This window comes from Alosa sapidissima, chromosome 19, assembly GCF_018492685.1.
Source record: "Alosa sapidissima isolate fAloSap1 chromosome 19, fAloSap1.pri, whole genome shotgun sequence".
Lineage (NCBI taxonomy): Eukaryota > Metazoa > Chordata > Actinopteri > Clupeiformes > Clupeidae > Alosa > Alosa sapidissima.
This window is the reverse complement of record NC_055975.1, coordinates 14,460,591-14,478,415: the sequence shown is the minus strand read 5'-3', so window position 1 is coordinate 14,478,415 and position 17,825 is coordinate 14,460,591. Positions and strand designations below refer to the sequence as shown.

The window sequence follows — 17,825 nt, the reverse complement described above, 5'->3', positions numbered from 1 at the left end:
GAAAATTCAAAAGTGTCATTCTTTGTCATTTATTCATAATATTTGATGGTAAAATACACTTTGTTTACAAGTGCTGATTAGGACTGCTATATTACATTCATCTTTTTTACAGAGTCTTCAGAAAGCTTCCACATGAATATCACACACACTGGGGGAACAGGAGAATGTTAGAAATGCCCACAACAACCAACAAACACTACACATCTTCCTCCAAACTTTTACACATTCATCCAGCTTCACACGTCTACAAGAGGGTTAGCCGGTTGAGTGCTCAAAGTGGGGTGTGCAATTTTTGACACAATCGGCTGACAGGATCAAGCATCCTGATTGGTCTACCTCGCTCTGTGGTCACCATCTCACCCAGTTACCCAGTCGCTAGGGTGGCCTCCTGCTTATGTGAGCCAATACATCTCCCAGTGCACAACACATTACCAACTTGAGAGACAGTTCACTAACGGAGATCAGACACTGATTGATCGGGGGGTGGGGTTGGGGCTAGCCTACTGTGTCTGACTGGAGGGGAAAGTCTAAACAGAAAAACAAACAAATAAATGAACAAAAAAAAAAAAAAATACACAACACACATAACAATCATGTTTTTTTATCACGCCAAGCCTGATGTTCTTTCAGTCTTTCAGAAATGTTTTGAACTATAACAGTCACACACCTACACACGAAACACCCACCCACCACCATACACACACACACACACACACACACACAGCTTTACACACAATGCCATTCACATGGTGTCCATGTGGACTCTATGTGGCTTTAGTTTACACACAATGCCATAGTTTCCACGCGGACTCTTTAATCCCTCTATATCCCCCACCTCACACAATTCCTCTCTATGGCACGGAACCCCACACCTAACCATGCATTTAACATACAGGTCATAGGTCAGAGGTCACACTGCCATGGTAATAATCACTAACACACACACACACGGAACATTCATACAAAAATACAGAAATAAGAAAGGGAGGGCCACATAGGAAAGGTCAGTCAGGGACGTTCGGTTACAAAAAAGTCTGTAGAAAGAGACCTGTCCCAGCTGGACAGAGGCTTACCAAAGAGACAGTCCATATAGAGCTCTAACAAATACCCTGTTTCTTTTAAAAACAATTTTGTAAATATATTTTTCATTATTAAAATATATTACTTAAAATATATTACTTTGCTTAACTAGTCAGACATTAAAAACAAAATCCTGAATATTTAGTTTTCCATAAGTCGACTTTGGTATATTACCATGGAAATGACATAGAAAAGAAGGTTTGTAATTGTCTCAGGGTCTTGGTAGACGTTATAAAATGATTGGTATGTTTCTTTTAGGATGGAAACAGCATGCACACCCGTGTTACAGGAAGTTGATGTACACATACTAAAATAGACCAACTCTTGTGTGACTTCACTCTGAATTGTCTGAGGACAGCTCTATGGTTGAACAGTTAGCGTTTAGACACCTATAGTGTGATTGATTTCTTTTTTTTTTTTTTGTTGTTACTTTTTACACAAGTTTCTTTTTTAGGTAAAACTCAAGCATGTCAACATGGATATGTTTAAGCAAGATACACAAAATTAAAATAGAAAATTAACTTTCCTCAATACAATGCCACAAAGCCCATATTTACAGTACAAAAAAAAGCATCGAAGCACAACTCTTCATCTTCTCCCTTCTGAGTGTTGAGCATTACTTCACTGATCACACAGCTACTACATAAAACGGACAGAAAAACTTTTGTTTCAATATATTTGTTATTTTTTTTTTTTTTAAAAACCTCTGAGAGATTGTACGGAACAGTATATCTACAGTTTCCCAAAGCTTGGCTGGGGGAGGCAGTACCAGTTCACACAGTTTCAAGAGATGCGAGAGTGAGACACACACACACACACACACACACGCACACACACAAATATGTTGAAATGGCACGACCTGGGCTCCCTACTCCTGAGAAAACACGTCTTAGAGAGATGACGTCTTAGACACATGTCATGTGTCCTTGCAATTTTCTCAGTTTGGACTGTAAGCACCTGGAGTCCTTAACCCTGCAGTTCTTCTACAAAAAAGTTATGTACAACCTTTTATAGAAAAGTTAGCTCGGCTCTGTACGGATTCGAATGAAATAATCCAGATGTCTCTCTCTCTCTTTATAGATAGATCTAATATAAATACTTTGGAGGAAAAAAATTACAACAAATTATTGCCACTTTCACTGATCAAGATGCTTTGATAAAATAAATCCACCCCTTTTTTAAAAACCTCGTTTGTGTCTCGAGGTGAGCGTGATTCTGGAAAGCTCCGTACTTAAACACAAAGCCCCATTCATCTGGCCTCATCACCCGATGAAGCGGATCTCCTATCCCTCTCCTATCCTGCCCTCGACACATTTAGCCAACAGCCAACCAGTTAGCTCACGTCATGTAGTGGCTCTAGGGCAGCTCTTCATGCAATTGACTCTGGAGAGCTATAAGACTACAGCGGAGAGCGTACAGTCCACACACACACGCACACGCACAGACACACACACACACACACACACACACACACACACACACACACGCACAGACACGCACGCACACACACACACACACACACACACGCACAGACATGCGCACACACACACACACACACACACACACACACACACAGACACAGACACACAAGCTGTCGCTGATCTCTGACCGAGGGTAACCGGGGGCTAAGTGTCACAGGAGCTCCCTAATTGCCCTTTAGTTTCTACAAAAATATCCACAGTCGTGTTTTATTCCTCTTTTTAAAAAAAAAACAAAAACAAAAGCTATGCCTCGACGATCTTTAAAAAAATATTGAGCAAAACAAAACATCAGAGTTAGAAAATATTGCCACTACTCAAAGTTGTGTCTCAGGTTTTTCTTTTTTTTTTTTTCTTTTAAAGTCAAGGTGCTTGTTTTGCCTCCAACTGATGATGAGGAGAGGTGAGCTACCCCCCCAGGCTGGGAGGCTCCGTGTCAGAACGGAACCCACTTGCCTCCGGCTCCAGACGACAACGATCCTGAACACCTGCACACCATGCCTCCTTTGCTCCCTCCTTCTCTCTCTCTCTCTCTCTCTCTCTCTCTCTACACACAAAGACTCAGGCAGAGTGTCGTGTCTCAGCACCTCCCAGGCGTCACCCACCACTGCGCTCATCGTACCACCAGGCAGGAGACGCAGAGCTTGGAGGGCCCGATGCAGTCGTCGTGGCAGAAGGCTCCGCAGCCCTTGCACATGATCATGGCCTTGAGGCGGCAGTAGCACTTGGACTGCACCTCCTCCATGGCGCTGCCCTCCATGAACACCTGCTCGGGGGAGTCCTCGCCCGGGTTGCCGCCCGGGTGACCGGCGGGGATGGTCGTCACAGTGACGGAGAAGGACATCACGCTGCCGCTGCCGGCGTCGGCCTCGGATGACGTCTGAGCGGAGGCGGGGGAGTCGGCGGAGACAGCAGCGCCGGAGCCGGTCGAGGTGTGGTTGAGCGCGGGGGGGACGGACATGCTGATGGTGCCCCCGTAGGAGCAGGGGCCCAGTGACGGGCTCTCAGAGTGGCCGCTGCTGCTGGTGGTGGCGTGTGAGCCGCTGTGTACGTTGCTGGTATTGCCGCTCATTTGCTTCGTCCACGAGCACCTCTGTGGGCTCCCGGGCTCCTCGATCTTCACCCCCTTCTCCTCCTCTTCCTCCCCCAGGCCCGCCCTCCTCTCCTCGGCCTCCTCCTCCTTCACATGCCCCCCCTCCCCCGCCTCGAGGCTCTCTGTCTTTAGGCTGGCCTGCGGGACGGACAGGAGGGCGCGCTTGCTGGCGTCGGAGCGGCCGTAGGTGGACACGTTGAGCAGGTAGTGGCCCGACATGGCTGGCCGGGAGCGGCGCTTTCGGCTCAGCAGCCCCGCGGGGCAGAAGGGCCGGTCAGCGCAGCTCTGGAGAGGCAGCGACTGTGGAGGGATGCCCAGCGCTCGAGTGTCATGCTGGGGGACCGCAGGGCTGTACGCCTGGCCCCGCATGAACACCTGAAGGATCTGCTCCTGGGTCTCCTTGTCCAGCATCTCGCGCTGCTGGTGAGAGGAGGCCTGCTCTCCTCTGAAACCAGGCCTGGCGGGGCCAGAGGTGCCCGGGGGACTGTGCGTCGCCAGCTGACCTGGGACCTGCTGACGAAGCCTGCTCTGCTCGTCATGCGCGGTGCTGGAGGCGGGCGGATGATGGTGGTGGTGATGGTGGTGGTGGTGGTGGTGGGGGGGGTGCTCGCCGCGGGCCAGGGGCTTGGGCAGGATCTTCTCCAGGGGGATCTCTTTGCCCTGCAGCAGCTGCGTGACCAGCGGGTTGTTGGCTGGGATGGACGAGCTGGACTTGAGAGAGGCGGCGAACGAAAGCGCCGCCGCCACAGCCGCCGTGTTTCCCCCGGGGCCGGACACCGGAGGTCTCTGGAGGTGCGCGAGCGAGGGCTTGAAAAGGGCATGCGAGTGGGACTGGTTGCTGTGCGACCCCGATGCAGCTCTGATGTCCGTAGCTGCGGTGGCGCTGGGGGGCGTGTGAGAGAGACGACCAGCGTGGGCTGGTGACGCGGGGCTGAGTTTGACCGGGGATGGCGTCTCGCTGCCACTGGACAGCGACGTGGGGGTTGAGGGGGCACTGCCCCCACCAGATCCAGGTCCTGCCCCATGCGGGGAAGTGCCCGCTGCGGCAGCGGCTGCCCTCTGGGCACGCGCCTGTTGGGCTTTGGCCTTGATGTCGGCCAGCGTGCGGGCGCCGGTGCGGCCCGAGCGAGGGGGGGCCACCACCAGAGGGGCTCTGGGCGACACCGGACTGGGGGGAGGAGCAGCAGCTGCCAGGATACGAGATACAGGGATCTGAAAGGAGCAAGGATGCTCACATTAGATAAATCACATTATATCACAAAAATAATAGATTATATTATGTAGTTATATGACACACACCATCAGACAGAAATGGAAAAAAATAAGATAATTTAAGTTATATATTTTGAAAATATTGTATCAACAAAAATGAGCAATCCAGACAAATCAACACACTGTCACACAAAGAATGCCACACAGATACATAACAAATGTGGATGGGCCACCAAGCCCAAACGTACAATGAGTGGAGGTACCCTCTGCTCTTTAGTGGGAGTGACAGCAGGCGCTGATGCTGCAGGTGATGGCAGTGATGAAGAGGTTGTGGTGGTGGGGGGTGAGGAGGAGGATGAGGCTGCTGTGACGGCTGACGCTCCTGCTGGTTGAGTCGGGCACAACTTCTTCTCAGGGCTCGCTTCTGCCTCCTGCTGGCTGGAGGACTTCCTCTTCAGCGGCTCGTGGGGTGCGGAGGGAGCAGGAGAGGTCACATGGCTCTCTGCTGCTGCTGCTGCTGATGTGGTTCCTGGACTGTCCTTGCGAGCAGCCTGGGTCTTCTCATCTCTATGTGGAGTGCCGGAGGCCAGTGGTGCAGGTGAGGCAGCAGCAGTCGGAGCAGCAGTAGAAGGAGGAGGAGGAGGAGGAGGATGAGGATGAGGGGGACTGATGGCTGGGGAGGGAGCCGGGACAGGGGCTGATGTAGGGGATGGAGCTGGGGATGCAGCTGGAGTGGGTCTTTCCTGAGCTGGAGTAGGGGCTGGAACAGGGGCTGGGGTAGGGGCTGGAACAGGGGCTGGGGCTGGGGTAGGGGCTGTAGGGGCTGGGGTAGGGGCTGGGGTAGGGGCTGGGGCTGTAGGGGCTGGGGTAGGGGCTGGGGCTGTAGGGGCTGGGGCTGTAGGGGCTGGGGCTGTAGGGGCTGGGGCTGTAGGGGCTGGGGCTGTTTCTGGGGTGGGGGCCTCCCGTGTTGCTGCTGCTGCAAGACTGGCCTCTGCCTTGAGGGACATCGACCGCGTGAGCGTGGGGGTATAGGAGCCCACTGGGGCGGCCTGTGACCTTCTCTGCGGCAGCTCAGAAGACCGGACACTGCTGGACGCCGCCTGGCTGACCGGTTTCTCTGGCGCAGGTTTGGATTCCGATTCTGTGGGAGATGGCTGGAAGCCTTGGCTCTGTTCCTGAATGTCCACGGTGGCCTGTCCGGCTGATTTTTTACAGGGAAGCTCGGCCGGCTCCTGAGCAGGAGCTTCTTTCCCCTCAGCATCGAGGAGCTCTCTGGACTCTTCTAACGTCAAACCAGAGCTGTGCAGGGGACGCAAGAGAGAAATACAGGAGTTGACAAACAGCACAAACTACAAGGACACAAAAAGGTACAAAAAAAATGACTGGAGGTCACAGTCTTATTATCTAGGGTCTATTAGGGTCTATTATCTAGGGCCTTTCTGTCTCACTAGATTCATGCTTGACATTCATGCCACATGGGACAGTACACAAGCATGACACCTCTCAATGTCTCTGCTGCTAACACGTCTCCCAACAGTTCATCTGACCACAGCAAAACAGGTGATGGCAGTGACTCATGTGCCAAGAATGTGCAACATGGGTTGTGGGGGAACTACCTCTGGCATGACTTACTGCTCGCCGTAGTAGCTCTCAAAGAAGCGCTCCTTCCACAGCTCCACCTTCTTCTCCTTCTCAAACTCCTGCCTCATCCGCAGTCTCAGCTCAGGCGTGAACTCACCTGCAAAACACACCGGCGTGTCAGAGGGAGTGCCAGGACACCAGGACTCCTGGGAGGCTTTAGCTACACTACACACAACTGGCCTTCACTAGAATCAACTGCACATGGCAACATTTCATCAAACAATAAGTAAATAAAAGAAAAATACTTTTTTTTCTTTCAGAAACTCCAGTGGGGGAACCCTAGATGTAAACCCCGATGGAGAGCCACTTTTCATGTCTCATGTCAAAGTGGTGTACTGAGCAGACTTTTTTCTCTGAACTTCAGAGGGACACTGACTTTTTTAAAGTAGACAAAGAGTCAAACCTTCAGAGAGCCGATCCTTCCAGGACTGGGCTGCCGAGGTGAAGAACTCGTTGTTTAAGGCAGAGCTGGTTACCTTCAGGACAGGGCCGTCCATGCAAGCCTGTGAAGAACGGGCAATATGGCATCCATCATCGTGGTCATCAACATCAATATCATCGTGAAAATCAACATTACCAGCACTGTCATTATTATTATTACAAATATGACAACCACCTAATCAACTCATGTCATAATCATCACCATCAACCTCATTTCCACCATCATCACCATTATCACAATGACTACTGTCATGATCATCACCTAATTTGGCACAGTGCTATTGTGGGTTATTGTAAGGACCTTCCTCTTCCTAGCGCTCCCCTAACACCAAACCGCGTTGTCTTTAACGGGAGAGCGGGGCCAGTGCCTCGCACTAATCTCTTAATTACGTCTCTCTCTCATCTTCACAACAGATGGTGCCCTGGCATGTGTCCTTTCGTGGGCGTAGCGGCAGTCAATGCCAGCATGCATGCCCGCACACTGATAATAATACATGCACACTGATGACAACACATATGTACATACTTGTAACAGTACATATACAGAAACACACACACACACACACACACACACACACACACACACACGCGCGCGCACACACACACACACGCAAAGTAAAACACTCAGATCCGTGGGCTGACATGGCCGGTGAGGGTGCCCACCTGCTGGTCCACCTCGGGCAGCAGCTTGAGCAGCTTCAGCTGGCACTCGTGCGGCAGGGCGGAGAAGTTGTGCTTGTTAAAGAGGGCACGCAGGTTGGTGTTGACCAGGATGGAGTCGGGCGTCTCCACGTCGATCTCGCACCGGCTACGCTTCAGTTGCCCTAAGGACACAAGATACAAGATCGCATGGTCAGAAGCAGTGCCTTAGACAGAAGCATATGATTCCTGGTTCCTCATCTGAAACATTTTATTCCCAATAGTTTTATGTGTATATTATATAAATGCAGATGACAAAAATGTCAAGCAGACAAAATTAATCCAATGCAGAAGAATACTGAGGGGGCAGTATCCTATCCTAAAGTCTTTAAGCATTTTTGTAAGTAGAAGCTTTACAGATTTTTAGACAATAAAGACTATTTTGCACCTTTATTATCAAGTACTGACAAAACAGGCACACAGCAGCCCAAAGACATGCACATTTATATCACCCAAATGCCTCTACTTTTGTGTGAAATTAGTAGTGTGACTTCAAAATGAATTCAATACATTCATATTTTACATTAATTCAACTTTAATAGAAAAGTGACAGTATGGTTAGTGGTCCTGAATAGAAGTGTGACTGTAATAAGTTTATAATAATAATAATAAGTTTATTTAATATAGTGCCTTTCTCAAACCCAAGGTCGCTTTACATAGTAGGAAGGCAAGGAAACACAATAACAAACAAACAAAACAGTACAACAAAGACAAGTTATCTGTATGGAGCTATGTGTTGGGTGTGGAGGAGAAGTGATCATTAAACAGAAAGGTCTTGAGATGTGCTTTGAAGAAAGGAAGAGACTGTAAGGTGTGTGGTTATCTAGACTGCGCGTTCAGTGAGCCCACTCACGTGCACTGAGGCGGCTGGAGCGCTGGGAGAGCTTCCTGCTGGCGGGGGGGCAGTCGGCCTTGGCTGAGGACGAGGAGGACGAGGAGGAGCTGGAGTTCTGGGGACTGGCGGGTGGCCGCTCCACCTGTTTTAGCTCCCACGCTGCAGGGACACGCAGCAGGCACACACAGCACATGAGGGACGGCACTCGGGAGGGCATGACTAACTAACACTACTCCAACAAAGAGGAATGGCTGGCTGGAATGAAATGGTCTTGATGCTGTGTGGCTATAATGTGTTTGTGAGAGATTTGTCTTTTCTTGTTTATAGCATGTCTTTCGCAGGTGAGTTAAAGGGGAGCGTTTCTGAATGGTGGGCAGGTTGACATGTTAGTGTGAATCACTGTGTGTATGTGAGAGAATATATGTGTATTTATGCACAATCGTGTGTGTGTGTGTTTCTGTATGTGTGTGTGTGTGTGTATGTGTGTGTGTGTGTGTGTATATGTGTGCGTGTGTGATCGCGTGTGTGTGTGTGTGTGTGTGTGTGTGATTGCGTGTGTGTGTGCGTGTGTGTGTGTGTGTGTGTGCGTGTGTGCGTGTGTGCGTATGTGTGCGTGTGTGCGTGTGTGCGTGTGTGCGTGTGTGTGTGTGTGTGTGTGCGTGTGTGATCGTGTGTGTGTGTGATCGTGTGTGTGTGTGTGTGTGTGCTTGAGGTGCTTGTGCAAGAGATCTTCTGTACCTGTCTTGCCGGAGACGGATGAGCGTAAGCGTGGATAGGCTGTGATGGCAGAATGGGCTGCAGAGATGGATTGTGGGAAATCTGCGCTACCTGGCTTGGCGTCCACGCTGTCGGCCAGCCCCTTCACACTCTTCAGCAGCAGTCGCGGGCTCGAACCTGACGCCATCACACACTGCCTCCGTTGGTTCCTCTGCTGCTGTTGCTTCAGTGCCTGAACACACACACACACACACACACACACACACACACACACACACACATCAATATACAATACTAACACACACATTGATGAATATGCGAATATGCCAACATGCCACGTATAATAATATACCGCTCAAGACACCCACATATGCACACGTCCATGAACAAAAATATCCATGTCTTCACACATTTGCACACACTTACACCTGCACACACAGAAATTAATATAACTCCCCATCAACCCACTCCCACTTCAAACACACACACACACACACACACACACACACACACACACACACACACAGACACACAAGCACATAGACACACACCAGAGCTCGTCTTTAAAATCAAGCACTTCATATAACCACATGCAGCAGTGTGATGTGATGAGTTCATCCTTTTGTCCAGTGATGGGGTGTGTGAGTGTGGAGGGGCAGGGTGACGGGGCCTTACCTGCTTGAGGGCCTTCTTGCTGTGCTTCTGGGAGGGCGAGATGAGCTTGCTGGAGGGGACCGAGGGGGAGGAGCAGCGCGACTGCGGGGAGGACGGCTGCGACTTCAGCTTCGCCGGAACTGCAGGAAACACACAGTGCGAGGGCGCGCACACACACACACACACACACACACACACATACACACACACACACTTTAAAAACAAAACACATACACACACAAGTCGTTCATGCACTGGCACACTAATATACACACAGACACAAGCTCAAAACACACATGAATAAACAAACTATTTTAACCATTTTCAGGGAGCCCTAACCATATGTCTACACACATTAACGCACATTAACACACAGTGCACACTTCATGCACACAAACCAAATGACTACAATTCAGCGTAGCTGAGTTACCCATAGAGAGCTGTATAGTGTCTCTGGAGCTGAAGACATGAGTGTAGTGTACTCCTATAAACAGACGTGTGAGGATGACTGAGTTGATGGTTAGCCATATGCTGACTAATGTGGTATTAACTGTGATGCACGTGATCACAGTGTGAGCTGGCACAGAAGTGAAATGAACAAGTCCACAATACAGTGAACGGGCTACAAACAAACAATGCATCATTTCTTAACAGAAGATAAATAGATATCAGTTGTTCTTAATCTGATATTTTTTTTAAAAATAACTTTTTCCTGCAGTAAAACTTTTACTCAACTGTTTAAAACTCACACGAGGACAACAAACCTCTCTGCTTATACTAAATGTTCTGCTTTCTGTCATATAATAATCAACAAAATACTTTTGTATTATTTCACCAAAGTAAAAACAAGACATTAATACTGAAAACTTACAGGAAGACATAACTGATCTCTGCCTCAGATGACTAGTTAGTTCCTGATCTGTGCAAGGCTTCTGCCTCTTTTTGCGATCCATTAAACAGAGCAGATCTCCCTGGGACCCTTCAGAACATGGTCTTGCACCTCTAACTGGAGCACACTTCTATATGTGTCTCTCTCTCTCTCTCTTTAGTCCGTTTTAATCGTTTAGATCCTGCAAAATGAAACGTTCAAGTCGCCCCTGAACCCGAGCTTCTCAATGCTGCTGTGTTGCAGATGAGGAAGTGGCTCCAGCGTTCAACTGAAAATATAAAGTGTTTCCTGTTTGCATGATCAGAGGTGACGAATTGACAGCAGTGAAGAGGGGGGAAGTAAGTCTCTGCTGCAGCTCCCAGCTGACATGGGCCCTGCGCTGGAGACATGGGCACAGACATACACTGGGGTGGGCACAGACGTACACTGGGGTGGGCACACAGACGTACACTGTGGTGGGCACAGACACACACTGGGGTGGGCACACAGACACACACTGGGGTGGGCACAGACGTACACTGGGGTGGGCACACAGACGTACACTGGGGTGGGCACAGACGTACACTGGTGTGGGCACAGACACACACTGGGGTGGGCACAGACGTACACTGTGGTGGGCACAGACACACACTGGGGTGGGCACACAGACGTACACTGTGGTGGGCACAGACACACACTGGGGTGGGCACAGACACACACTGGGGTGGGGTAGCATGGGAGAGAGGTGGCGCAACGCTGACGTGGGCTGGTCTATTTCACAAGGACCGTTAGAAATGGACATAAGCATGGAGAATGTAAACAAAGTCCTTTAAGGCAAGTCTGGCCACATAGGATGCTCCTATAGACATTAAAAGTACATCACTTGAATCCATCTTTAAATCTGAATTGATCTGGTAAATATATTGTCCAAAATCACTAAAATAAGGATTAAAAATCAGTTATTCTTTGCATTTAGTTGCTCCCTACACATTACACCAACTTTTGCCATATGGGCATGGCTATTGCCATAGAGACGGGGAAAGTAAACAAATGGCAAAACATCCATCATGCCGTTTCCAACCATGTGTATTTACTTTACAGGAGAGGACTTCCAGTTCAAAACTCTACCATGTTTAGTGTTAGAGTCCTCTTAGCTCCCTAGCCCTATTCATTTTCCAATTAGTGATTTGTCTCCTTCTCTATCAAGTCTCTAAACCCTGAAGATATGGGTGGGGTTCTTTGTAGGTGAAATAAAACAGAGGAGCCTCAACACAGATGACCAGAGGACAGGACTCCTCTGGTCATCTGTGCAGCAGAACAAGTTTATCACACTTGATTAGACCAAAACTCCTATCCAGACAAGCAATCATACAAATTTTATAAATCTAGTGGCAGATAAATACAATGGTTTTCATGGTACGATGTGCCCACCAGAAAACAAAAACACACACAAAAAAAATCTTTGTACGCTTATCAACACTCCCTGATTTGAAAAGTAGGTCTTACACTGTCACTGTCAGTCAAGCACTCCCACGCATGCTTGTGTGTGTGTATGTGTGTGTGTGTATGTGTGTTTTTGTATCTTTGTGTGTGTGTGTGTGTGTGTGTGTGTGTGTGTGTGTGTGTGTGTGTGTGTGTGTGCGTGTGTGTGCGTGTGCATTACCCCTCCTCCGCCATCTGCCCCTCCTGCCCTCCTTGCTGTTGTTGCTGCTGCTGTTCTCAGTGCTGCGGCTGTCAGACAGATTATCACTGCTGTCCTCTGAGCCCTCCTCCGACAGCTCCTTCACCACGTCCGCTATGTCTTTCTGCTCAACACACACACACACACACACACACACACACACAGGGTCACTTAACTCAAACTGCACACACATGTTAACATGGGTCATAAACATCACATAGATATACAGTACATACATACATACATACATATATATAAATGACTACATAAAATACATGGGCATCCTTCATGCCAAGTTAGCCACCAGTATTGGTGTTGTTACTCTTGAAGCAGCAGCCTGATGACTCACCTTGAGCGTATAGACTCCCATCCTGCCTGGCACCTTGTAGAAGATGCCCTCCTCCCCGCGAGAGTTAGTGTGCAGCATGGCATTCAGACAGGCCAGGGGTGACGTCCCACTGTGAGGGCAGAGGACACCGAATTACTCACACAGCCACCACTAGTGCACACTTCCCATTGTCACACACCCACCCACACAACACAAACAACATTGCGCACACACACACACACACGCGCACACACACACACACACACACACACAATGCAGAACTGACTCCATTGTCCATTACTGATCACACATGATCACATCATCACACATCAACACTTCAAACACTACACACTCACATGCACAGACACAAACATTAACAGCCCCCCCCCCACACACACACACACACACACACACACACATCCTCTCTCGTAAACAAAAACGGATACACACAAACACAATCCTCACACACATACAGCACCAGCCAAACAAAAACACACACTCTATTAGTCCAAGGCAACTGAGGCTCTCGGCAACATGCATGTGCAACCCTCAACACGGAGGGAGGTTGATATCTACAAGGACAGGGTCTTATTTTAATTATTTACTCCTGTATCTCAATAGAGTAGACTGGTACAAGTGGCTTGTCATTTAGACATCCAGATGCTCTGGTCTTTAGAATGTTAGCCGTGACTAAATGACCCCTCAGTTTAGCGTGCTGTTCACTGTGCTTTACTGCAACACTATAACAACACACACACACACATACACCAAAACACACACAAACACACACACACACACACACACGCACACGTCATTCCACACAAAACCACCTAGAACTGCACAGGTTGTCATGGATTTTTGTGAAGAAAAGTAGTTAAATCGTCTAAATTCGTTTTTCTATCAATAAAACAAATCTTTTATTTGTCCACCTAATGGTTTTTGGGATAAAATGTTTAAAGGTGGTGGCGCTCAAAGGCAAATGCGGAATAGTTTTTGCACTTTGTAACATAATGTGAATTCTGACAAGCAAAAAATGACCCCAATTCTGGCTTGGAGTTATCAACTTTAAACATTTTCAGAAAAAAAAAAATTATTGGGTGGATATTCTTAATATTGTGTTAATTGTGTTAAGTGCTCCAAATGTAAAGCACTTTGAGCTGTATTCTGTGTATGAAAGGTGCTATACAAATTAAGCTTATTATTATTATTATTATTATTATTATTTGGCGGTCCTACATTAATAAAACAGACAAATGTGACATGTTTTGTCCATGAAAAGTCCATGGCATGAACTGTAAGGCTCTAGGTCGTTAGCCGTAGAATGACCCACAGATCAGGCAACCAGGAGTAGGGACAAGCAGGAAAGGTGAGAGAATTATTATGGAGTTATCACACAGGGACCACACATACAGAGAGTCTAGTGGATTCAGCTGAATCTCAGGGTAGATGTAATATTATGCTCAACTAATAAGTAGCTCCATACAGCTGCAGCCAGTAGGGGGCGCTAGTCCTAACTGCACTAGCGTAAGTGCCCTCAGCATGCTGTCTGATTTGGAGTCAGGCGGTTAAGGGCATGCACAAGGGACACTGGAGAAGTGTTAGTCCAGGGGTGGGTTTGGAGAGAGAGAGAGAGAGAGAGAGAGAGAGAGAGAGAGAGGGGGGTGGAGCAGACTAGTGTTCAGTCTTACCTTCTGGAAAACAACGGAGACAATGAACCCACGCAAAACAAAAGATAAACAAAACAAAACAAAAAACAAAAACAGAGATGTGATAATTAGAGCTGGATGAGGGTGACCCATCTACTTCCTGTCTAGGGAATTAAGATCAAACTCAAAGAAAAGGAAGGAAAAACAAAGTATGTGATGCACAAGGGGCATGCATCTAAAGATCACAGCGGCCTCATAATAACCACAAAGGTACTGATGAGGGAAACTCTGAGATGGAGTTCAGGAGGAGTTGGGGCAGCGCAACTGCGTCTCACCTGATCTCCTTCAGACGCTCCTTCTGGATGACCTGGAGGATCTCCTTGTGGCTCATGGGAGTGTTGGGGTACTTTTCCAACACCTGGAGAGGGAAACAAAAGATTATAGAAAACCCCTGACAGTCTGAAAACACTGAGACTGACTGCATCCACTCACACTAGCTGACACAATAAAGAGTTAGGCTACTGGGGGACTTTAAGGGCCAAGACATCTGGTCACTTCTTACTGATTAGGGCTGGGAATCATAGAGTAACTCAAAAATAGATACCGTCAGAATACTTTGCTCACAGTAACATTTAAATCACAATACAGCGATTCTGCAATATTCAATAGACCCTACATCATAAAAGGTTAATCGATGACACATCAAGATATCTGTAAATGAAGAAATAAAGGGCAAAAGGCTGGAATTATGTACATAACTGAATTTAAAACTGTACAAAGTGCATAAACTTTTAACTTAGTGCCTTTTAAAAATATTAAAAATAATGTGACAGTGTGTAGGATTAGTTAAAATATCAATAGTTTCCACCAGCTTATCGATAATTTATTGCTAAATGAAGTTAAACAACATATTTCCAAACCATATCCCTGAGAGAAGTTCTGAGCATTATGGCTTTGGCATCCTATGAGTGACCCAAACAGCGTGCTACATGTTCGCCTGGATTTTCCTATTGAAATCATCACATCTTCCCATTACAACAGCCAACTCAGTTCTGGCTATTCGCTTTATTGAAGCTTACTTGAGTGTGTGTGCATGTTTGCATGAGTGTGTGTGTGCATGTGTGTGTGGGTATGTGTAACTGTTCAACTATTGTGTCTGTATGTTACACCAGACAGCAGAATCGACTGGCTGCGGTAAGATAGGCTGCTGGCAGTAATTTTGTGCTTGGATTAAGTCACCTAATGAATCATCTGTCATCAATCTTGCCAGCTCAGCTGTGTAGTGTGTGTGTGTGTGTGTGTGTGTGTGTGTGTGCTGTGACATCACCTACTTAAGTAGGACTCATTTCCTTTGAGGTACACAGTGTGTGTGGTGTGTGTGTGGAGGAACTGTGATACAACTGCAAAACGTCTTGATAAGTAAGCTTATTTATTGAAAACAACTTTCAGATAACATGCTCAATCAAATAAACAAACCAATGTCCAAAAAACGTAATCAAAATATTCGGCTTATCTTTGACATCTAAGAGCAACAGGTTGGCATTGTCCCACAATATTTTTTAGATTAGGCAATGTTTACCTTAAAATTAAACAGAAACCATCAAGGCTCTTGCAGAAAATCGTAGCCCTACCTGTCCTTACAACAATACCGCATTTCGACCAGCTTTCAAGGCTGTGATAACAACTTAACTTTCGAAGGTATGAAATAGACAGTTATTTTAAGAAAGACAGTAATTCCAGGTAAGTGAAACCTAGGCCTTAATGTTGAAGACTAGCACGAATATTTACAAAGATGAATACTGCACTAACAATCACTATCAATAAGTCACTTTGAAACCATGTGTCTGCCTGCCCTCCACCCCTCTTTCCAGAGACGGCATGACGATGTGACATCTAAATAATATTTCACAACATTATTGTGTCGCAAGACAACATGCACGTGGTAAAATAACATAAGTGTTGTTAGCAATAAAAACGTGTGGAAAGCTTAGGTAACATAATATTACTTTTGATTTACCTTTTATTTACGACATGATTATAAGCAAAGTGCCCTGCTTTCTGCCAGACGTGTCATTATTTTTACCCACATGTTGTCATTGTATGTACAGCACGATTAAATGAGCGTGGTTGTGTTTCTACACAAACTAGCACAGACAGCAATGTTATCATCGAGTTGGCTGGCTGGAGCCGTTTTGACAGCTAGCTCGTTAGCAGCTTAGCATTTTACGTTAATGATAACTACCTAGCCATAACAGTAATACGGTCTGTACACCATTAATTCCGACAACAGAGTATCACTGGTTCCCAGTATAGCATTGCCAAGTAACAAACAGACGTGTAACTTGTGTGAAATTTGGTCTGCCAAATGGTTTCGCATCTCATATTAGCTAAACCAGCTAGCCAAGCTTAGTTAGCTATCTCAGCTAGCCTGCTTACTTGTTCGTTGAGGACGTCATGCGCTTAGCTATGCTAACTAATACCTGCTAGGCTAGCTAATACGTCTGGTGCTGTCGTTAGCAAACGGGGGGAGACAGTTTGTATGGAAAAGTTCATGGCCATAACTGATAAAGCAAGTAAAATAAACAGGCTCCGTCGAATAAGTGTCACCACCATATCACGGAACCTATTTCCAACCAACTTCAATGGTTCCGACAACAAACAGGCCTTGCGTTTCATGCGCAATAGACCATCTACACTAGCGGGTCATGAACTCATAAACACCGTTGTACAAGTGGGAGCGCAGGAGGACAACAATCAAAACAAACGCGTCGTATCGTTGTAGTTTTACCGTTTTAGCTGCTTCTGCCCATGTCCGCCCCTTCTTCTTCCTCTGTTTCTCCCTCATGTTTTCGGTCGGTGCGGAGTGTCGACCGATTATAAGTGTGTCTTGCTGTTTGAGTGGAAATGTTGCTTTAGTTACCGTGCAAGAGCCACCATTTCTGCCATATTGGGTTTTTACTGTACAACGCTAGTCATGTGACTGACCCCTAAGGAAACGTCATCTTACTGTATAACAACAGTGATCCTAGGTGGGTATGTTTTGTCCTCTTGTGGGCCAGTTGACATCAAATGAGATGTCCTCATCACGGCGAAATAAAGAATAGTTAGTAGGCTAAAGAGCAGCAGTACTGTTGAGATATTTTTTTTTCAACTCCAGTATTGATTTTGATAAGAGCAATGTGTAACAATAAATAGCAAAAGCAGACTTTTTTCTGGAAAAAGCTGTACAGACAGACAAGAACACTGTAGACCATACTTAATTGCAGTTAAATGCCATACGGATGTGAATCAGTTATCACTCTTAATATATATTTTTAAACACACTCTGCTATAATGAAATGAGAACATGAGATGCAGGAAAATGAAGATGGTTCTGTCACAGACCATCACTCATGCTGGTTTCCAATCTGTTGCTGGACTTCACATTCTGGCTTGTCTTTCTTTCCTGCTGT

The 17,825-nt window shown here is 47.0% G+C and overlaps 1 protein-coding gene across 1 annotated transcript; it reads right to left on the bottom strand.

Annotated features, from left to right (window-relative positions):
• Nucleotides 1-13: 13 nt before the first annotated feature.
• LOC121693616 (putative Polycomb group protein ASXL2) lies at nucleotides 14-17,800 on the bottom strand. Its single transcript, XM_042073159.1, has 13 exons — nucleotides 17,162-17,800; nucleotides 14,709-14,791; nucleotides 14,416-14,418; nucleotides 12,749-12,857; nucleotides 12,382-12,523; nucleotides 9,872-9,990; nucleotides 9,218-9,428; nucleotides 8,498-8,638; nucleotides 7,609-7,769; nucleotides 6,908-7,007; nucleotides 6,496-6,601; nucleotides 5,112-6,162; nucleotides 14-4,863 (listed from the first exon to the last, which is right to left on the bottom strand). The coding sequence occupies exons 1-13, from the start codon at nucleotides 17,216-17,218 to the stop codon at nucleotides 3,172-3,174; spliced, it is 3,975 nt and encodes a 1,324-aa protein (XP_041929093.1). The 5' UTR covers nucleotides 17,219-17,800; the 3' UTR covers nucleotides 14-3,171.
• Nucleotides 17,801-17,825: the final 25 nt, after the last annotated feature.

Bases quoted from the DNA above. Each gene is read 5' to 3' on its own strand.
- LOC121693616 (XM_042073159.1), bottom strand. From the start codon at position 17,218: ATGAGGGAGAAACAGAGGAAGAAGAAGGGGCGGACATGGGCAGAAGCA. The intron at 12,524-12,748 runs GTGAGTCATCAG...TGTGTTGAGCAG, and splicing joins TGGGAGTCTATACGCTCAAG to AAAGACATAGCGGACGTGGT. The intron at 4,864-5,111 runs GTACGTTTGGGC...TGCTCCTTTCAG, and splicing joins AGAGGGTACCTCCACTCATT to ATCCCTGTATCTCGTATCCT.